Here is a 17,511-nt window from a genome sequence, read left to right on the forward strand (position 1 = left end):
TGTCTTGATGTTGTTGTGAGAGTATATGTACAGAACTCGAGGCCGTTTTGTGGCCTGTTTAAGTTGTTCATACCACTGAACATTGATACGAAAGATCAAGGACATACCTGTGAACTTTTATCAAAGTACTGCAAGTATTATAGCGCTTACATTTGAGTTAAAATAAAACACGTGGGAAGCACTAAAGCCATCATTACACCGCAATAAACACCGGGGAGCCTTCAGAACCAATCACCATCAAGACGCAACACAAGTCACGAAGTATGCGTTTATTTTATACTGCAATTAAATCAAATTGCATGGAAATGTACAAAATGTAATATACTTACTCTTTACAGTACCATTACACTGTAATTTCCCTGGAATTCATATAATTTTATTTAGAATATATACATCACTGGAATTGAACAGATTCGGTCATTTAAATACCACTTAAACAAAAAGGAAATGCGCTCATGAGGGCAAAACGCTGAATAACAAAGACGACTGCCGAGTAATAAAGTCGGTCTACACAGACGATGTGACTACAACGTAGACAAACCACCACAGAGTCAAGGTCGCTGCCCACGACTCCACCGTTGAACAGCAGAAGCAGCAGTGGCAGCAGCAGCAGCAGCTCTATGCACGCCACGTCGAGTGGGAGAGCTTGGAGACCGAAGACAATCGTTGTGCCCTGAAGTGCGTTGGGGTTGAGCGAGACGCGGCCGGAGGGACGGCGGTCGGCCACTCACAGGAACTGCTTCGCTTTCTGCGGGGCAGCGGCCTTGCAGGCCAGGTCCTTGGCCCGTTCCGTGGCCTCCATGGCCGTGGCCTTGAGCGAGCGAGCCGGCGGGTCACCTGCCGGAGGAAGCCGGGAGCTCAACGCTGGAATTTTCGTCCGTCCAGGGAAGCGTGAGCGGGCAGGACAGGAGTGGGACGAAGGCAGAGATCGACAGACGGCGAAGAAGGAAATAAGAGAATTGCAAAAGCCATAAAGAAACAAGTTGTTTATATTAGATGAAAAGACAGCATTTATACAGATTCTGTTGTGTCCCAAGTTCAATGAGACCAGTCATGGCAATTAAACGCCACCATATGGGGATCTAAAGCTCTGCAATTGGTCTACCAATAACATATTTATTTATTCCAGTGTTTATCAGAGTTGCATTGTGATGATAACTCGGTATAATTACTTAACTTTAATTAACTGCTGTACCATGGTATCCAGTGTTATCTGACCACAGTATTTACATTTTAAAAGTCGATTTTGCAATCAAGAAGATTTCCCGGGCCCTCGCACCCCGCCGAGCACAAGCCCTACTCTGCGGCCAATACAACACAAGCCACCCGCCCCGAAGCCTTCGGCCAATTCAAACGCCGTTGCCTTTGCAGCACCGTGTGGAGGTGGGCAAGGGACGAGGGTGGTGGGGATCGCGTGGCCGGCACGGCGCTTCCCCGCCAGCACCACCTCCCCCTTCCGTGCGGCGGTTTCGCCGTGCTCGGCGAGCGTGACCGCGTGCTATTTTTAAATGTCGCCCAGCGCTTCTGTCCCTTTGTAAAACATATCTGGACATCAACAATGGTAAAAGTCTTTAAGAATGTGCCGACTGCAGACGGAGGGAGCAAGGACAGACAGGGTTGAGAGAGTAGTCAAGGAAGGCCGCAGGGTGCGAGAGACGAGACTTGCGGTGACATCACAGGACCCGCATTGGCTCCCCGATGAGCCCCAATGGGCACAACAAGTAACACATTTCGCACGACTCCTGTTCAGGTTATACATTTCCGAAAAGTCGACCTACAGTGTGTTTCAACGAAAATTTTAGTTGGGAAAAAAATGGGTGTTAAAATATGAATAGGTTAAAATGAATTACGCAGCGTGTCAAAATGGAATCCTGAAAATATTGATTGTTGAAATATGTAAAACCCCAGTTTCACTCCCCAAAACATTCTAATAAGATCTCGTTCAAATAATGCAGTCATAATAATTCGAATATTCTAGTTAGGCAGAAGTAGGCCCAAGAAAATATTAACTTGCAGTTGCAATGTATAAAGTTAAATATCAAGAAATGTATAAAGCATCTTGTGTGATACTATTTGTACATCATGCCATGCATTTTGATTGAACATTTTCGCGCATTAACTTGTTTTTCTCATTAACCAATGTATAAATAATAAAAACCTTCAATATTACATTAAACTCTCAATCTAATAAATAATTATATAACTTATGTATCATTTAGTACAGAATCAGATCTAACCGAGGTCTTTCTGGCTGTGAGGCCACGCGAATGTTACCACAGCGCCACCCCACCGCACACTTTACAGTAAAGTAAGACACGGTTCTAAGTACCGATACGTGCTTCCCTATAGATGCACGGTGAGGCGGCAAGTCTCCGCTGTTAGCAAGCGAGGGAGGAAATTAAGATCGAGGGAGGCGTCTTTGAAGTGCGTCCCCAGAGCGCCCTCTAGTGCCGTCACGTGGGAACCACTGCTTGGCAGAACTTCTCACGTGCACGTGGGAGGAGGGAGGGTGCGTAGAGTGGATAACAAGATGAATGCTCAGGGAGACGACATCAGTCTGTGCAACAGAGCTCCTACCTCCGTGGTAGCCCTCACGCTCTTAAGATGATAGCACAGAAACCAAATATACTAATAATAATTATTGTTACTCATCACAGCTCAGCGCATGGATAGGAATTTAAAACCCCGCGATGGAGGCCACGGGGCCCTCAAGCCAGAAGCGGGCGGTCGAGACGTTGGAAGGGAGCGCTACTTTTTATTTAAAGACGAAATGAAACGTGGAGACCTTCGTTTTGACAGCAGCAAGGTACAACGCTGCGCCCACCGACTTGGGTTGCCTTCCTGTGACGTGACGATTCACGAGGCGTGTGACATACCTTGCATGCTGGTCAGGATGTATTCAAAACCCTTCATTGCCTTGGAAACGTTGCTTTTGAACCTTGCGATGCCAAATTCCTGCCAGGCGACAAAGAAAAATGCAATGATTATGAAAATGAAGGATGTAGAGAACACGAACCGATAAAACAACGCTTGAGACAATGTAAACGACTATGCCCTGAGCAATAACACACATGATAAACACAAGCTCTCTGCCAGAGTCGTGGTGGTCTCACACCCACACACCTGCTGGCCACTTAGCGGCATGGCAGATTGGGAGAGAAAAACTACATTTCAGGAGACCCATCAACCCTGCACGTTTCTAAGAGCGGGATTATGGGGCATGCACCACCATTCCTGGACAGAAACACCACTTTCGCTAAAAGGGCCCATTACTGGCCTCAAATCTTTTATGATAAATTGGCTTGCAGGTATATTTGACGTGCACTCATCTAACCTGCTTCCGTTCACTACCCCTACACCGCTACCACTACCCCTATCAGTACCCCTATCACTACCACTACCACGATCACTACCCCTATCAGTACCCCTATCACTACCGCTATCACTAGCCCTATCCCTATAACTACCCCTACCACTGCCCCATACCATCCTTCACCACTCTCGCCTGTCCTCCTGTCACCATAACTACACCACCACTTTTAATAACCCCACTTTATTTTAAGCATTATCATCTTACATACAATTTTATAAGTGTTGTAAATTGTCTTGGATTAAGGCGTTATATAAATCTATATAAGATCTGTTCACACGTGTGCAATAATCCCCCCAAATGTATTAAAAAGTAATTAGTCCATGCAAACCTTTGTTTTACTGAAATGCATTTCACGTTGCTTTGACGCTCTTTTAGAAGTCTCCTGTAGTGCGGTGGACTTTGCTACGATTTCTGTTTGCGTCGATGCTGCAGGCGTCTTCATGTTCCTGCGCTTGTCGTCGTGGTGGTGACCCAGGTCCCTCTTGCAAATGAGACCTCTCCTGGTCGCTCGAGTTCTCAAGAAACCGCGGCGAGACAAAATAACCTGGAAACTATCAAGTGGCTGTGGATGAGGCCTGACCTGTATGGGGCGGGAGAATCCGTAGACGCTGGAGCAGATCCAGGCCTGCCGCTTGATCTGCGTCCAGCCCCGCTGCTCGGGGTCGATGGTGTACTCACAGCGCTCCTTCACCACCTGCAGCACAAAGACAAAGACCCCCCCCCCCCGTATAGCATTCACACACTGTTGGGGCAAGTGCTGTTCACGGAGCACCGATTAAGGCTGGCACAGAAAACCAGGGATGGGTGGCCAACACCACGCCCAGACGCCTTTGTCTTTCCAATGCTGATGTGTACACGCTGCACCGGGTAACCATTTAAGGTTTAGTCAACCCAGCGGAGGCCCAGGACCGGTTCAGATAATCGGCGCTTGTGTTGGACTTAAGGTTGCCGGGTTCGAAGCACAGCGCGCGAACCGCTACACTACCACTCCCCACACACGTACAGTTGCCAATCGCAACTGTACTGTAGTGACACAAAGACTTTCAATGAAATTTTGACTTCAAACTTTTGTGACTGCAAGAATTCATATTCTTTGGTTCTTTCGGTAAAGTCACGTAGATAGAAAAAAATTCAAGTAAATCAAATAGAAACTACAACGTTTCGATCACAACACAAGCGATCGTCTTCAGGAGGAAAAAGGGGGGAAGGTCACTGAAGGCGACTGTTTTTAAAGATTTCAACAATGGGCGTGACACAAGCTTCTGGTGTCAGAACGAAGTGGGCGGGTCTTAGGTGCCCTGGGGTCAGAGAGTACCGAGCTGAAGCACGGAAGGTGACAAGAAAGGAACGGAAGGTGACAACACACAACAAGTTACGACTTGAAGTGGTTGATGACGTCCTTCCAGTGAGTGCTGAGTTTGTACCCATCCTCTCGGTTGAAATTGTGTCTGTGTCTGTATATCTGGATGACTTAATGAACGAATCTTTGTTGATAGCCAGTGGGCTTGCAAAGTACCGAATAAATTCCATGTGAACCTACCGCATTCGAACAATGATCAGCCACAGCAGAAGTATTTATCCTACCGTGTTTCAGATCTGCCTTAAGCTCACGAACACGGTCCGAGACATGTCGCTTAGTTTCCCCAATATAACTGCTGCCCCAGATACAGCTTAGTTTGTCGACGCCGGGATATTGCACGTCAGAGATCTTGTCCTTCACAGATGGGATTAGATCGTTTATTTAATGTACTGTGTTAAATCGGACCTGGATCTTGTTTCTAGATTTGAAGCTTTCGTGACTGCAATGATTCATATTCTCAGGTTTTTTCGGTAAAGTCACGTAGGTAAAACACTAAAAGTAATGAAAGTAAAATAAAACAAAACAAAAATAAAATTCACGACGTTTCGGAGGCAACACAAGTCTCCGTCATCAGGTGAGACCGTCACAGCCAGATTAGCTGCATCAAGATTAGCTGCATCAAGATGCAGCTAATCTGGCTGTGACGGTCTCACCTGATGACGGAGACTTGTGTTGCCTCCGAAACGTCGTGAATTTTATTTTTGTTTTGTTTTATTTTACTTTCATTACTTTTAGTGTTTTACCTACGTGACTTTACCGAAAAAACCTGAGAATATGGATCTTGTTTGTTCATGATTTTGGAAATATTTTTGGTGACCCCTGCTATGTATGGCAAGGTGATGGTTTCGATTGGATTCTCAGATGGCTCCTTCCTCACTGTTGGGGTGATGGCTTTGCGGATTGTGTAGTCAGAGTATCCATTCGCCCTGAGAGCGTGGTGCACGTGTTTGAGTTCACTGGTTAGGTGTTCATGGTCGGAGATACATAGAACTCAAAGTATCTCCGACCGTGAACAGTTACATTTAGGAAACTAAGCGACATGTCTTGGACCGTGTGTATGTACTCTCCCCCCGTTCTGCATGGGTTTCCTCCGGCTTCTCCGCAATGCGGACCGTATTGGGCAAACATCTTAATGCTGAAAAATTACCTGCAAATTACTCAAAAGGGATTACACACAGCAGCAGCAACATCGCCCCTTACTGCGAAAGCTTGGCAGGTCCATCGTGAGAAAATCTTGAGATGCAGTGGGGCTTTCGTGGATGAACCAGCCGAGTAAAAAGGAATAAAATAATTATAGGGACATGGTGGGATGCAAACAGCATCACAAGGTGCGGGAGGGGGAGCACACCATCAGGCGCGTGTGGTTGACGTTCCTGGTGAGGGTGATGAGCCTCTGGTTGGCGGCGTCCATCACAGAGTCCTCTAGAATGTAGACGTGGCGCGGGGCGACGTGGAGCGGCAGTAGCCGCTCGGCCCACTTGGGCAGGCGGTTCGTCTTGGAGAGGAGCCGCCGCGTCAACAGCTTCTTGTCCTCCGTAACCTCCCGCCAGAGGACATCCTCCGTCAGCACGTGCTTGCTGCGAAACGCCAGGGACGTTTGGTCAACGTTGACGAGATGTGCGAACCGCCGAGCGACAGCTGTCGTTTACCACTCGTCGTGGGCATCGCATGCGGACTCCACAATGAGCACCACTATCAATCAAGAGCTTTGATATCCACCCCCATGCTTTATGGGGTAAAATACAGAAGAGGAACTCTGTTCTATGCAAATTCAAACGAATACATTTTGAGCAATAACTATTAAAAAGATGTTTGGTCACTACTATCCAATTTTTTTAAAACAATATTGCACACTTACAATGCTTAAATAATGTTACCAAAGTCTCAAAAAGGTATCACAGGTAAGTGTGAACACATGGGGGTCTATGGATTTTAAATCTAGGTCAAGATTTTAAACTAATTTCTTTCTAACTGCTTTTTGTGTTAAGTTTTTTGTCCTTCGCCCGCACCTCCGATTAGCGCGGTTGGCTACGCACGGTGCGAAATAAGTTCGACATTATACAAACACTCCACACACTGACATTGCGAAGTTGCATGCTCTGGCAAGAGGCCAGGCTTGTGGGCCATGTGACGAATTCAACCCCCAAACTCATGCAGATGACGAGCAGAATGCAAAACTGCCAACACCCAGTGTTGGCAACTCCTTAAAGTGGGAAGTGGTCCAACAAACCTCAGAAAGTTTAACACGTAGACTTTCGCAAACAATATCATCCATAATACAGGTGTGTTTTTTGGGGTGGGGGGGGTTAGATCGCGTAAATATAAAAGTGTCCTTAAACCCACCACCTCCAGACACACCCAAATAGTAAGTTTTGTCACGTAAACAGAACATGCCAATTCGTCACTAGTACGGCACACCGGTGTGTTGGAGAGCCAAGCCACAACATTTACAATCTGAGTACGACGTTTGGCCAGTAATTACAACCAGCTTCATCAGGTGGACAGCCAGATTTGTGGAGAAGTCCTCCTGTTTCATTCCTTTAATGACACATTTATATTTACGCTATCTAACCCAAAAAAACCTGTATTATGGATATTGGTCGAGAAAGTTTGTGTTCAACAAACCTCTAAAAGTTTATATATATGCCTTAAAAAGGAAACAAAAAATGTCACCAGACAGTTTAAAGAGTATAACACAAAGACAACCGATACAATCTCCTTAATCCAGGACCTAACCCGCCGGGTTACACCTCGGGAATTCCAAAAACTCTCAAGACATTTGGCGACAATCGATAGATTGGCCTACGCAGCACCGGTGTGAGATCTGCAGTTAAACTTCACATCGGCACCATTCCTGAGAACGCCGTCTGAGCTGCTGTCACGCGATGTGCACGATGTGCACTATGTCACACGCTGCGACCTGCCAGTTGTACTCCGCTGCCTTGGGTGGCCTCAGAGCCGCACGCACTCCAGCATGACGAGCTATCACATCAGATCGCCTTCAACAGCCGCCAAGGGCATTTGAGTGAAGGTGCTCTTGGCAGACAACTTAAGCCACCGAGGGCTGCGAGTCCAAATCCGGCCAGGGGCGGGCTCAGCCCCATTATCTCTCCGGGGTGGTGGAACTGCGGATTCGGGCGACGGCGGCCCTGCTCCGCACGAACTGGTCCCCGGCATAGGAACGTGGAAGTCGAACTGCCGCGTTACTGCCACCAACAGAGGCGATGCTCGTTGGATGCGAGGGACACCGGCTGAGTGCGCACTGTAGAGGATTACGCGGGGTCCCAGGCCAGGCAGCTCGGCTGTGAGCAGCTGGCAATCCCCCGAGATTATCCATTAATAAAATCCTGGTTTGAGGTTGGGAGGTGGTGGTCCATTCAGCCGATTATCCTCCCGTTTGTGTTCGATAAAATGAGTACCGCTGCATGGGGAAGTCAACGGTGGTCAATATAGAGGGGCAACCTCGCCCCCGCCATGAGAATGTGGAATTTCCGCCACTTGCTCTTTTGAGCCGGGAATCGCGTCCGCTTGTGACAGGACGCGCGCGGCACCTGTAGGGGTTGGCACCTGTAGGGGTTGGGGTAGCGCTGCCAGAACGCGGCGAACACGTGGTCCCAGGAGCTCTTGAGGATGCCCAGGCAGGCGTAGTACTTCACCATGGCGGCCGCTGCCCCTGGGGGCTCTTGTGGCGACGTCTGCCGAGTCAGGCGGCTCCGCTCCGCATCTGCACAACCACAGGACATGGGGGGGGGGCGGTCACGGGACGACCTTGGGAGGCCCCGGGGTCCCAGGGGCTCGCGCGGTCCCCCCCGTCCCTCACCGCGCGGCTCCACGACCCGTCGCCTGCCCGCGGGTAACATTCACAGCAGCAGCAGCAGCCTCCTCGCACTTGTCGCCATCCCTCCCTCCCCGCCTGCCTCCCTCCCCGCACGCGCGAGGAGGCCGCGAGTTCGCGAGTTCGGCAGCCGCGTGCAACAGGAGCCGTGCAGGGGGTCTGACAGCCCCCTACCGCCCCCAGCCCCCCAGTTCCCCACCATCCTCAGCCACGCCGCCTGCTCGCGCGGTGTCACCGCGCGAGCGGCCGGTGGCACGCGGGCCGCCTGGGGCCGCCTGGGGCCTAGCGGCCAGGCCGGGGGCCGCGAGGGCCACCAGCGGGGCCGCCTCGCGAACTTTCTCATTCAACTCCCGCGCGCGTCCCCCCCTTCGTGCTCCGCTCTCTGGGCCCCGCGCCCGTTGCTACCCCGAGGAGGAGGAGGTGGAGGTCGCGAGTCGCCGCCCGCGTCGCCCCCGATCCGTGGCGAGGCTCCTGCAGGAGGCGGCGGCGCTGGACGGGAACTCGGCAGGCGAGGGAAGGCGGCGCGATCCACGATTCCCGCGCACGACTCCGCCGTCGCACGCGATTCCTCTTGCCGCGATTCCTCCCCCCTCACGCACGAGACAGCCAGACACGATCCACGATTACCGCTCCAATCGATTCGTCTGAAGAATCTCGATTCCCGACTCGATGATTCTTCCACGCGTGACGCGGCCCGGGTTGTTGAAGTCACCGGCGGGCGGACGGGAATTACCGGTACGAACCGGTTACAGGTTAATTCCGGTTACCGGTAGAAACTGTACAAACCGGTTACGGGTTTGCCGCATCTGTGGAAACGTCCTGCAACAAACTGCACAGTTTTAGATGTGTAACTGACAAACCTTAAAACTACCAGTTCCTCGCTTTCGGTAACCGGTTAAACTGTGACCGTTTTACCGGTTACCGTTTAACAATCCGAACCCTCCACCGGAGACCATAGCGAGCTAGGTGAAAGTGGCGCCCCACTTATATATATAATAGAATAATAAACAGTTCAAAAGTTAAATGCGTTTTATTGCTCATTTAAGTTGTTTATCAATTCGGTAAATATCAATTTAAGCGATACCTGCGCTATGAAAAAGGACCATTGCCTGGAACATCGCCTGGAGTGTTCACTGCCCTGTGAGGGAGTGTTGACTATCACTCGCCTCAGACGTCTGTGCTCACAACTTATTTAAATGGTTTCGGCCCAACCTCGGATGCAAACGACAGGCACAAGAGCCCGTTGTGCTGAATGTGGATTCTCACGGAATGCAGTGCTCCAGCACTCGTGATACAACGCCTGGTGATGACAGCCCCCCCCCCCCACCATCTGTGTGACCTTTCACTAACGAAAAAGCCATCGTAATACATGCGGCTTTTCACTTAATTCAGCATATTCCGAATTGAGCATTAGAAATGTCAGTTTGATTGTCACGTGATAAACCCTCCTTTTCGGGGCATATAAAATGTGTGTCCCTGCTCTCGATGTATGTGGGTATCATTAACTTCAGGAGTTCTGAAAGTCATCTTCTTAGATCATCCTCTGACAAAGTGGTCCACTGCTCGTTGTAGTTCTAAGTGTTAATGTATTAGTCTCAGTGCCATCGTTGAGGAACCACAGACAAGCTGGAGGGCAGTGCCCAGGCAGTGAGCTGGTGATACCAACAATTGGCCAAGTTCTGCGGTCCTCTATATATTGAGATGTTTTCAGCCAATGAATGAGCGTGTATACATGACGTCGATAGTGCGTTGAGCTCATGTTTTACATAAGAAAGACACTGGGAAGATAAGACATCAATCAGTTTGAGATTCCATGTTTTTATTTGAGTCACACATGCAAATGTTATTAACGCAAGTATGCTCCATGTTAATTATTTATCAGAGTCTCTCTCCAGTAGGGGGTGCGGAAGAGTTTGATATTGACCAGATGGCATCAGCTAACAGCGTACAGGACCTGCCAAGTAGCAACTCACAGCGATGCGGTTAAGGTCAAGGCTATGGATCCAGTTAATTGAAGCTGCTTTTATACCAGCGTGTGTCTTGAGCGTGTAGATAACTAGAAACCCCCTTGTCCTCGTCCATATGGTGCAACTAACCATGCCATTAGTGGTGGTCCGAATGGACACGGTTGAGATGCCCAATCATCTGCTGCTACCCCGCGCACAATCCTTTCGTGATGACGGAGTGGGCATCTGGCCTCTTTCAAAACTCAGTTGCCCACGATGGCATGGCAGTACGCAAGCGAATAAAGATGACCGTGAGATGAACACACGTGGGATGAGCGAGTGGCAGTCTGGGAGGAGGGAGAGACAATGCAGAGACGAACAAGAGGTCGGAATTGGGCCGGGGCAAGTGCTGTATGGGAATCGAGCATCGCAGCAGTTACCGTACATGAAGGACGGCTAACAGTAATGCTTAACACGGCCAACGCGTGGTGGTAGTTTTAGCCTGCGGAAATAAAGTTCACTTGTTACGAAGTTTCCTTTGCACCACCAAATGTCGCTTTGGCACCAGTCGAGGCCACGCTCCCTCACCGTTTGATTCTCGCGGTTACGGCCCCCCCCCCCCCCCCCATAAGAGTAGCTGAGCCTGGCAGGATGGACGCAGCGCGGTGTAAGAGCGGCTTCATCTCTTCAGCACATCACACGGCGCGTTTTGAGGTGCGTGAGTTTGTTAAAGACGCGCACGGCCATACATGACGCATTCGCCAGCGTGCCCTGCAGTGTCCAGGGACCCCCCACGTGTCTCCTGACCCACGATTAATTGACCCCAAACATGTTTTACCCTTTGCATATTCATTCATGTTTTAAGTAAACCTTACAATACTTACAAATATTACGTTTTAGAGAATTAAATGGGGGTCACAAGACATCTGGACCACGCTTTATACGACACCGGCTTCAGAATGCAGGTCACTACCCTGACGTGCTCCAGCAGGAGCAAGATGCCTTTCACAAAGCCGTCGTTTTAGAACACATACGAGTCCGGTGAAGCAGTTGGCCAGAAGTGATCTTGACACGTCCGCCCTGTGCAGTGCGCATTCGCGTGTTGGACAGACATCCGGCAGTAGAGCCGTCCTGCGTAGCGAAGAGGGTGGCGGCAATAGTCACGACCTGGGGAGACCGATCGTGCTACCGGACTGGACCGAACGACCCCGGGGGCGCGGTGGGGAGAGTGGCTGGCGGTGGCCACTGTGGAGGTTGTGCACTGCCAAGGGGGGCGGAGAAGGACTGCTTCGTTTACAACGGCCTCCAGTAACTCGCGTCGGCACATAGATGGGCGTGAGTCCACGTTGCTTCAGCAAAAGACAGCCGCGGCATGCCTGGACACAGCGATGCAGTTCCCGAATGTGTCGTCAAGATGACCGGCGCAGTGGCGGTTTCGCTGGTGATTATTGCCCACGCGGCGCCTACCCCAAGAAAAGCCCACTGCGTGCCGGCGTCCTGGTCTAAACTTCCCAATAAAAAACAGTTATAATAAATACAGTCGCAAGTGTGACCCCCCCCCCCCCCCTGACTGGCAGATAATGCACAGCGACAGCTTCCACTGGGGGTGGCCGAGGCTAAGCCACGTGACCAGAATTCCCCGCCACGAACAGACCACAGATTTTGGGCGATTGTTGGTGCCAGCTGCTGGCTGCCTTTGTCTGTGGCTCCCTGCCGTATCGAGCTGGTGGTGCCATGGCCCCCTCTCGCCAATGGCCACTCTGATGTTCTGGGTGCGTGAGACTTTAGGAGGGCCAGGATGTCAGGTCACCCAGTTTCTCAACACATTCGACGAGCCCATCTACCCGTGACGCCCTCTCTCACCTTGCCCCTCTCACCTTGCCCTCTGACCTTGCCCCTCTGACCTTGTCCTCTGACCTTGCCCCTCTGACATTGCCCCTCTGACCTTGCCGCCACCACTTCTCGTGGCGAACGACTCAGCGAGAGAAGACGGTTCGCCGCACGCTTCACGCAGCAGCCGCCGTCGCCACCACCCCCGCCTCTCCGTGGGAGTCGTCCCAGTGCCACGTATACAGCACTCGCATCCTCGCCGTGGCCTGGTAGGCCCAGCGGTGGTGGGCAAGCCGTGCATGGCGACACACACGGGTGGACAAATCGGCAAAGTAGACGACAATGAACTTCTAGCGATTGATGGTGTGAGTACTTTATGTGCGTCATGTCCACAGTACGGTATATTACAGGTCCATTGTTGGTGAAGGTTTGTGGGTGGACGGCGTCGCCCGTTGAGATCCACGTGAATGGATCTCAGAGCTGGTGATGTGGGCCCCTGCTGGTCTCCACGTCAAGCGCTGTCTCGTCTACCGGTGCCCTGTGACTCTGCGGACACCCTCACTCACGGTCAGGTTTAGCCAGGCAGCATGCAGGGCCATTGGAAGTGCATATACAGCGTTGTACAAAGCAATCTGCTGCTAATTAAATTATATACATATGTACAAAATATAATAATTTACTCATTTCTGTGTAATGTTAAACATTGTTTTGACAACTCGATATCTAGAACAACGAATATTCATAGTGCTTTTTTAAGGAATATAGCAGCTGCCTTTATACTTTTTTGAAAAATAAATGTTCTCCACGAGCAGCACACGACGCGCTAGACAGAGGTCGGGCAGTGCGGGGACCTGGCACGCAACGTCGAATAGAAGCCGACACAGGGCCCAGTCGCACATTGCGGGGCCCACACTCGTCACACACGCACACACGTGTACACACAACTCTGCAGCTCCGCACGCCGCGCTTCTCGATGGACACTGCATGTGTACACACACACACGTGTACACACGCACACACGTGTACACACACGTGTACACGCACACACGTGTACACACGCACACACGGCGCGCAGGCAACAGGCACTGTGCGCCTACGCATCGGACACGGTTCGTGGCGCACGTGAGAGGCTTCACAGGGAAACTGTTTTGCACAAAGCCACAAGGCACCGCGCACCGTGCCACGCCAACGCGCACGCCGCGTTCAGCACCCGGTGGTGGTGGTCGTCTCACTCTGGAGAAGACCCCGGCGCGAGCCACGGCATGTCCGCATGTGTACCACGGAGTACGAACCAAACACATCCAATCACACGATCCAAACACCATCCAAACATATCGCTCCCGTAAGTATTCCATGGTATACAAAATAAAACGTTGACCTATTTCGAGTCAAAATCTGCATTTGTTTTGATTTTAGCAACAAATAAAAACCCGTGATTCTCAGCGCCGACGCGTACACGTCCACAGCGCAATGACGCTCAAATCCCATCCCTCGAATCGGTGATCCATCGATGCCGCTCGACCAGCGATGCATCCGCCCCTCAAAACAGGCGTGCCCATTGCCTCCAGACTGGAGCTGGCACATCGGCACAACTGCTGCACCACACCGCCGCCTGGCACGGTTCCTTCCCCGTGCTTCTTTACATTCATCGGCCACGGTCTATCCACTGCTGGATGAATAGCCTCGCCACTGTCGCCATTCCTCATGGACGCCACAATCCCTCTCACTCCATCTCATGACATTAATTTATCATTACTAAATCCAGACTGGTTATGAGAGTCGTGTATTCTACTATATTTACGACTATTCTGTGTGTAATTCATTTGGGACGTGTAAGCTGTCGAACGCATACATGGACCTCGTTGAGTTTAATGGACCATCAGTGTGTGTCTGTGTTGCAAGTCAGAAGCAACTAACTCGCAGTATTTAACACGGGATGTTGTCCAGCATTTGGAAAGTGCAACAGAGGTGTGTGTGCAGGGACGTTGCACTGTTTAACCCCAGTTTAGGAGGCACCTTCATCTCAATGTGGCTGCACGTCGCAAGTGAAGCTCATCTGGAAAACATTTTGTTTTAAATAATCGCACTGCCCACGCATTTTCGTGCGGTGCACACGAACGCGTGTAACCGCATGCGCCGATCGCCGGCAAGCGTCCTCATGAACACCGCTACCACCGTCGCCACCACCACCACTACTATAACCACCGCCACCACCACTACCACCACCGCGGTGCAGTCCAATGGCCACAGAACGCCTCGCAAGAGGCCGATTCTAACTGCACGACGCTTTTACCGGAGCAAACCCTATTGGCAGACCCTATTGTCAGGCCGGGGAGGGGGCAAGGGGTGGAGAGGAATGAAAGTGCAGATCACGCGAGTCCCGGCAACTCACACCGAGACCTACGAAGGTCAAGGAGGTGCTTTGAGCTTTGGATATCGTCGAGGTCGATTCCTCGTGTGACGGCGCCGTGTCCGATTCGCAATCTGTGTCGTCACTTTGCCTCTGACTTGGAGCGTGGCCAGACAACATCGTGGACGAGACTCTTCGGAGCCAGGTTGATGGAACGTTTCAACCGTCCCCTTATACGGGAGCCATGAGTCCACGGTAGACCACGTGCATGCACAACGCAACCAATGCCTCTTCGCCCCCGGTTCTCTCTGCAGCAGCAGCAGCAGCAGCGGCGGCGGCGGTCAACAATGAAGCGGGCAATGATGTTGCTCCGCGGCCCTCGTAGACGCGAGCGGCGAGCGGGCTGTCACGCACAACGAGGGGAATGCTCCCTGTGGGCGCCATCCTGTCACTTGCTGGGTTGCTCTTGTCAGCAAAATTCATTCGGAGAAATCCCGATCCTGCCAACTCATAGCGACCACCAGCTCATAGCAAGGGCAACCATTTCAACGTCATCAGGGGAGACAATCGCAGCAGGGAAGCTGCTGAAGCTGAAGCAGTTTCCCTGCTGTGATTGTCTCACCTGATGACGGTCGTTTGTGTTGCGTCCGAAACGTCGTGATCGATTATTTTATTTTCTACCTACGTGACTTTACCGAAATAACCAAAGAGTATGGATTCCTGCAGTCACGAAAGCTTCAGATCAAGATTCTATCGTAATTGGCGATAATTTATGTCCCAATTGTGTTTATCCGGCATGTTTTACGTGTAAATATTAAAGAACAAAATTATATATTAAAACGCCAAACAAGCTCCAAAACGGACGCCTCCAGAGGAAGGCAACGCGCACGTGGCTGTGATCACGTGACTGTGACGGGGACTGTGATCACGTGATGGGGACTGTGATCACGTGACTGAGCACGTGACTGTGACGTCGGCACAAATTGTCACTCAGAGGCGTCACGACGTCACCCGCGCAGCAGCGGGGAGTCTGACAGCTCCAAATGTCTGCAAGTTGTTAAAAGGCACTGCGTGTCAGTGACAATATCCGCATGCCAAGCTTCATAGCAACTCATGACGTGCACGTGAGCTGGCGACACGCACAGCTGAGTGGACAAACAAATAGCAGACCACGTGTCCCATGGTTTGGTTTGTGTCCATTCGGTGAGCCTCGCACACGGGAACGACACATGTGCCTTCCACCACTGCCCGTCCAGTTCATCAACAGATGTCTCGATTATATTCTTAGGTTCGATTAGCTCGTTTAAAGTCGTTGTCAACGCTACAAATGTCATCGTGCCAAAGGGAACTTGTATATGGGTCTGTGTCAGGGGGCAATGCGCCATGGTGACACACGCGAGTCACTGTTGACGGGACACGCGGTGAGCTGCGGACTGTGCCGGGCCGTGTTTGCAGCGCGCTGGTGACAGCGACCAACACCGAGGGAGACCAATCGACGCATTCACCTCCCTGGACGTCGTTTCGCTCCGCCTTCGAGTACTCTGCGGTTTAAACGCTCAGTTTTGGATGCCAATCTCCTTTGTTGTTGTTGCATAATTTAATTCTAGTTCGGCAGCAGACCCCCCCCCCCCCACCGCGAGAGCGGGCGACGCGTGACCTCTGCCGTGTGACGCGAGACTTGTCGGTGAGACACGCCACGAGAGGTTTAAAAGATATATTTCAGTGGGAGATGTTCTCGTTCTTTGCAAAACATTTGTGTTGCAGAGACACACTTTGTGTTGCAGAGACACACTGTCGTATCATTGTTATGCCATGAGCCTCACCACTTGTTCATCAAATCCAAAAGCATTGCCCCCGCCGTACGAGGACACTGGCGACCACCATTGGGAACTGAACGCGACGTTTGTGTGGCTCGTGTAACAACGTGCACCCACCGTGTATGCCAAGGAATCGCAGTGTCTCACGTGACACTTGTGTTCATCGGTTGTGTCAGGTGGAGGAGGGTTCACGACACATTTTTACACGTCGACCTCACCCCAAGAAAAACAATTACAAATCAAAAGATTGATTGTGAATCCCTACGTATATATGTGTATATATATAATCACAAACTTTCAGAAGTGACGACAATCTCAGAGATGCCGCAATTTAGCGGCCGCGTGATTTGCGTCTCAATGTTGAAGACGTCTCCGACCGACTCGTGGCGCCTTGGCGGCCGCAGCACCTACAGCAGCTGCAGAAGCTGCTGCCGATGCAGCTGCTGCTGCAACTGCTGCTTTAGCTGCTGCTGCTTTAGCTGTAACTGCTGCTGCTACAGGTGCTACTGCAACTGCTGCTGCTTTAGCTGCAACTGCTCCTGCTGCTTTAGCTGCTGCTGGTTCTACCGCCCGGCCCCGTCCACGCGGCTTGGGCTCGCATCGTGCTTGGTTGCAGCTCACAAGCCCTTGTTGGACTCATTGCCGATGTCACCAAGAATCTGTCCAAGGCGTCACTCGACATTCTCAAAGAAGATGGCGGGACAATGCCACTCCTCTCATCTGCTGTCTACTCCGATACCAGAGCATTGTTCGGCACAATGTCCAACGTTTCACTCCACGCGCTGGCAGCTTTTTCAGCAACTTCACGAAATGGAGCTCCCAGCACGTAGTGTGAAACGTCGCACAGCTTGCCGGACAATGCGCGGAACGACCCGGAGACGCACAGTGTTATTCAGTATTACTCAGTGCAATGTATATCCGCCCTCATTCGAGTGAGCAAGGAGTGAATGTCTTGCACCCCTCCCTTAGGGATTGAAACGCGTTCACTTGATATTCACTT

General features: G+C 51.1%; 1 protein-coding gene across 2 annotated transcripts; it reads right to left on the reverse strand.

Moving 5' to 3' along the window:
• Positions 1 to 254: 254 nt before the first annotated feature.
• On the reverse strand, positions 255 to 9,139 carry LOC144721753 (PRELI domain-containing protein 1, mitochondrial-like). Of its 2 annotated transcripts, none has more exons than XM_078599649.1 (6): positions 8,974 to 9,139; positions 8,301 to 8,457; positions 6,082 to 6,310; positions 3,954 to 4,067; positions 2,877 to 2,955; positions 255 to 864 (listed from the first exon to the last, which is right to left on the reverse strand). In XM_078599649.1, the coding sequence occupies exons 2-6, from the start codon at positions 8,390 to 8,392 to the stop codon at positions 728 to 730; spliced, it is 651 nt and encodes a 216-aa protein (XP_078455775.1). In that variant the 5' UTR covers positions 8,393 to 8,457; positions 8,974 to 9,139; the 3' UTR covers positions 255 to 727. The 2 variants fall into 2 exon arrangements, with proteins under 2 accessions (XP_078455775.1, XP_078455774.1); XM_078599648.1 differs by having other exon boundaries at positions 255 to 837; positions 8,974 to 9,113.
• Positions 9,140 to 17,511: the final 8,372 nt, after the last annotated feature.

Source organism: Lampetra planeri, chromosome 12 (assembly GCF_965212315.1).
Source record: "Lampetra planeri chromosome 12, kcLamPlan1.2.h2, whole genome shotgun sequence".
Classification (NCBI taxonomy): Eukaryota; Metazoa; Chordata; class Hyperoartia; order Petromyzontiformes; family Petromyzontidae; genus Lampetra; species Lampetra planeri.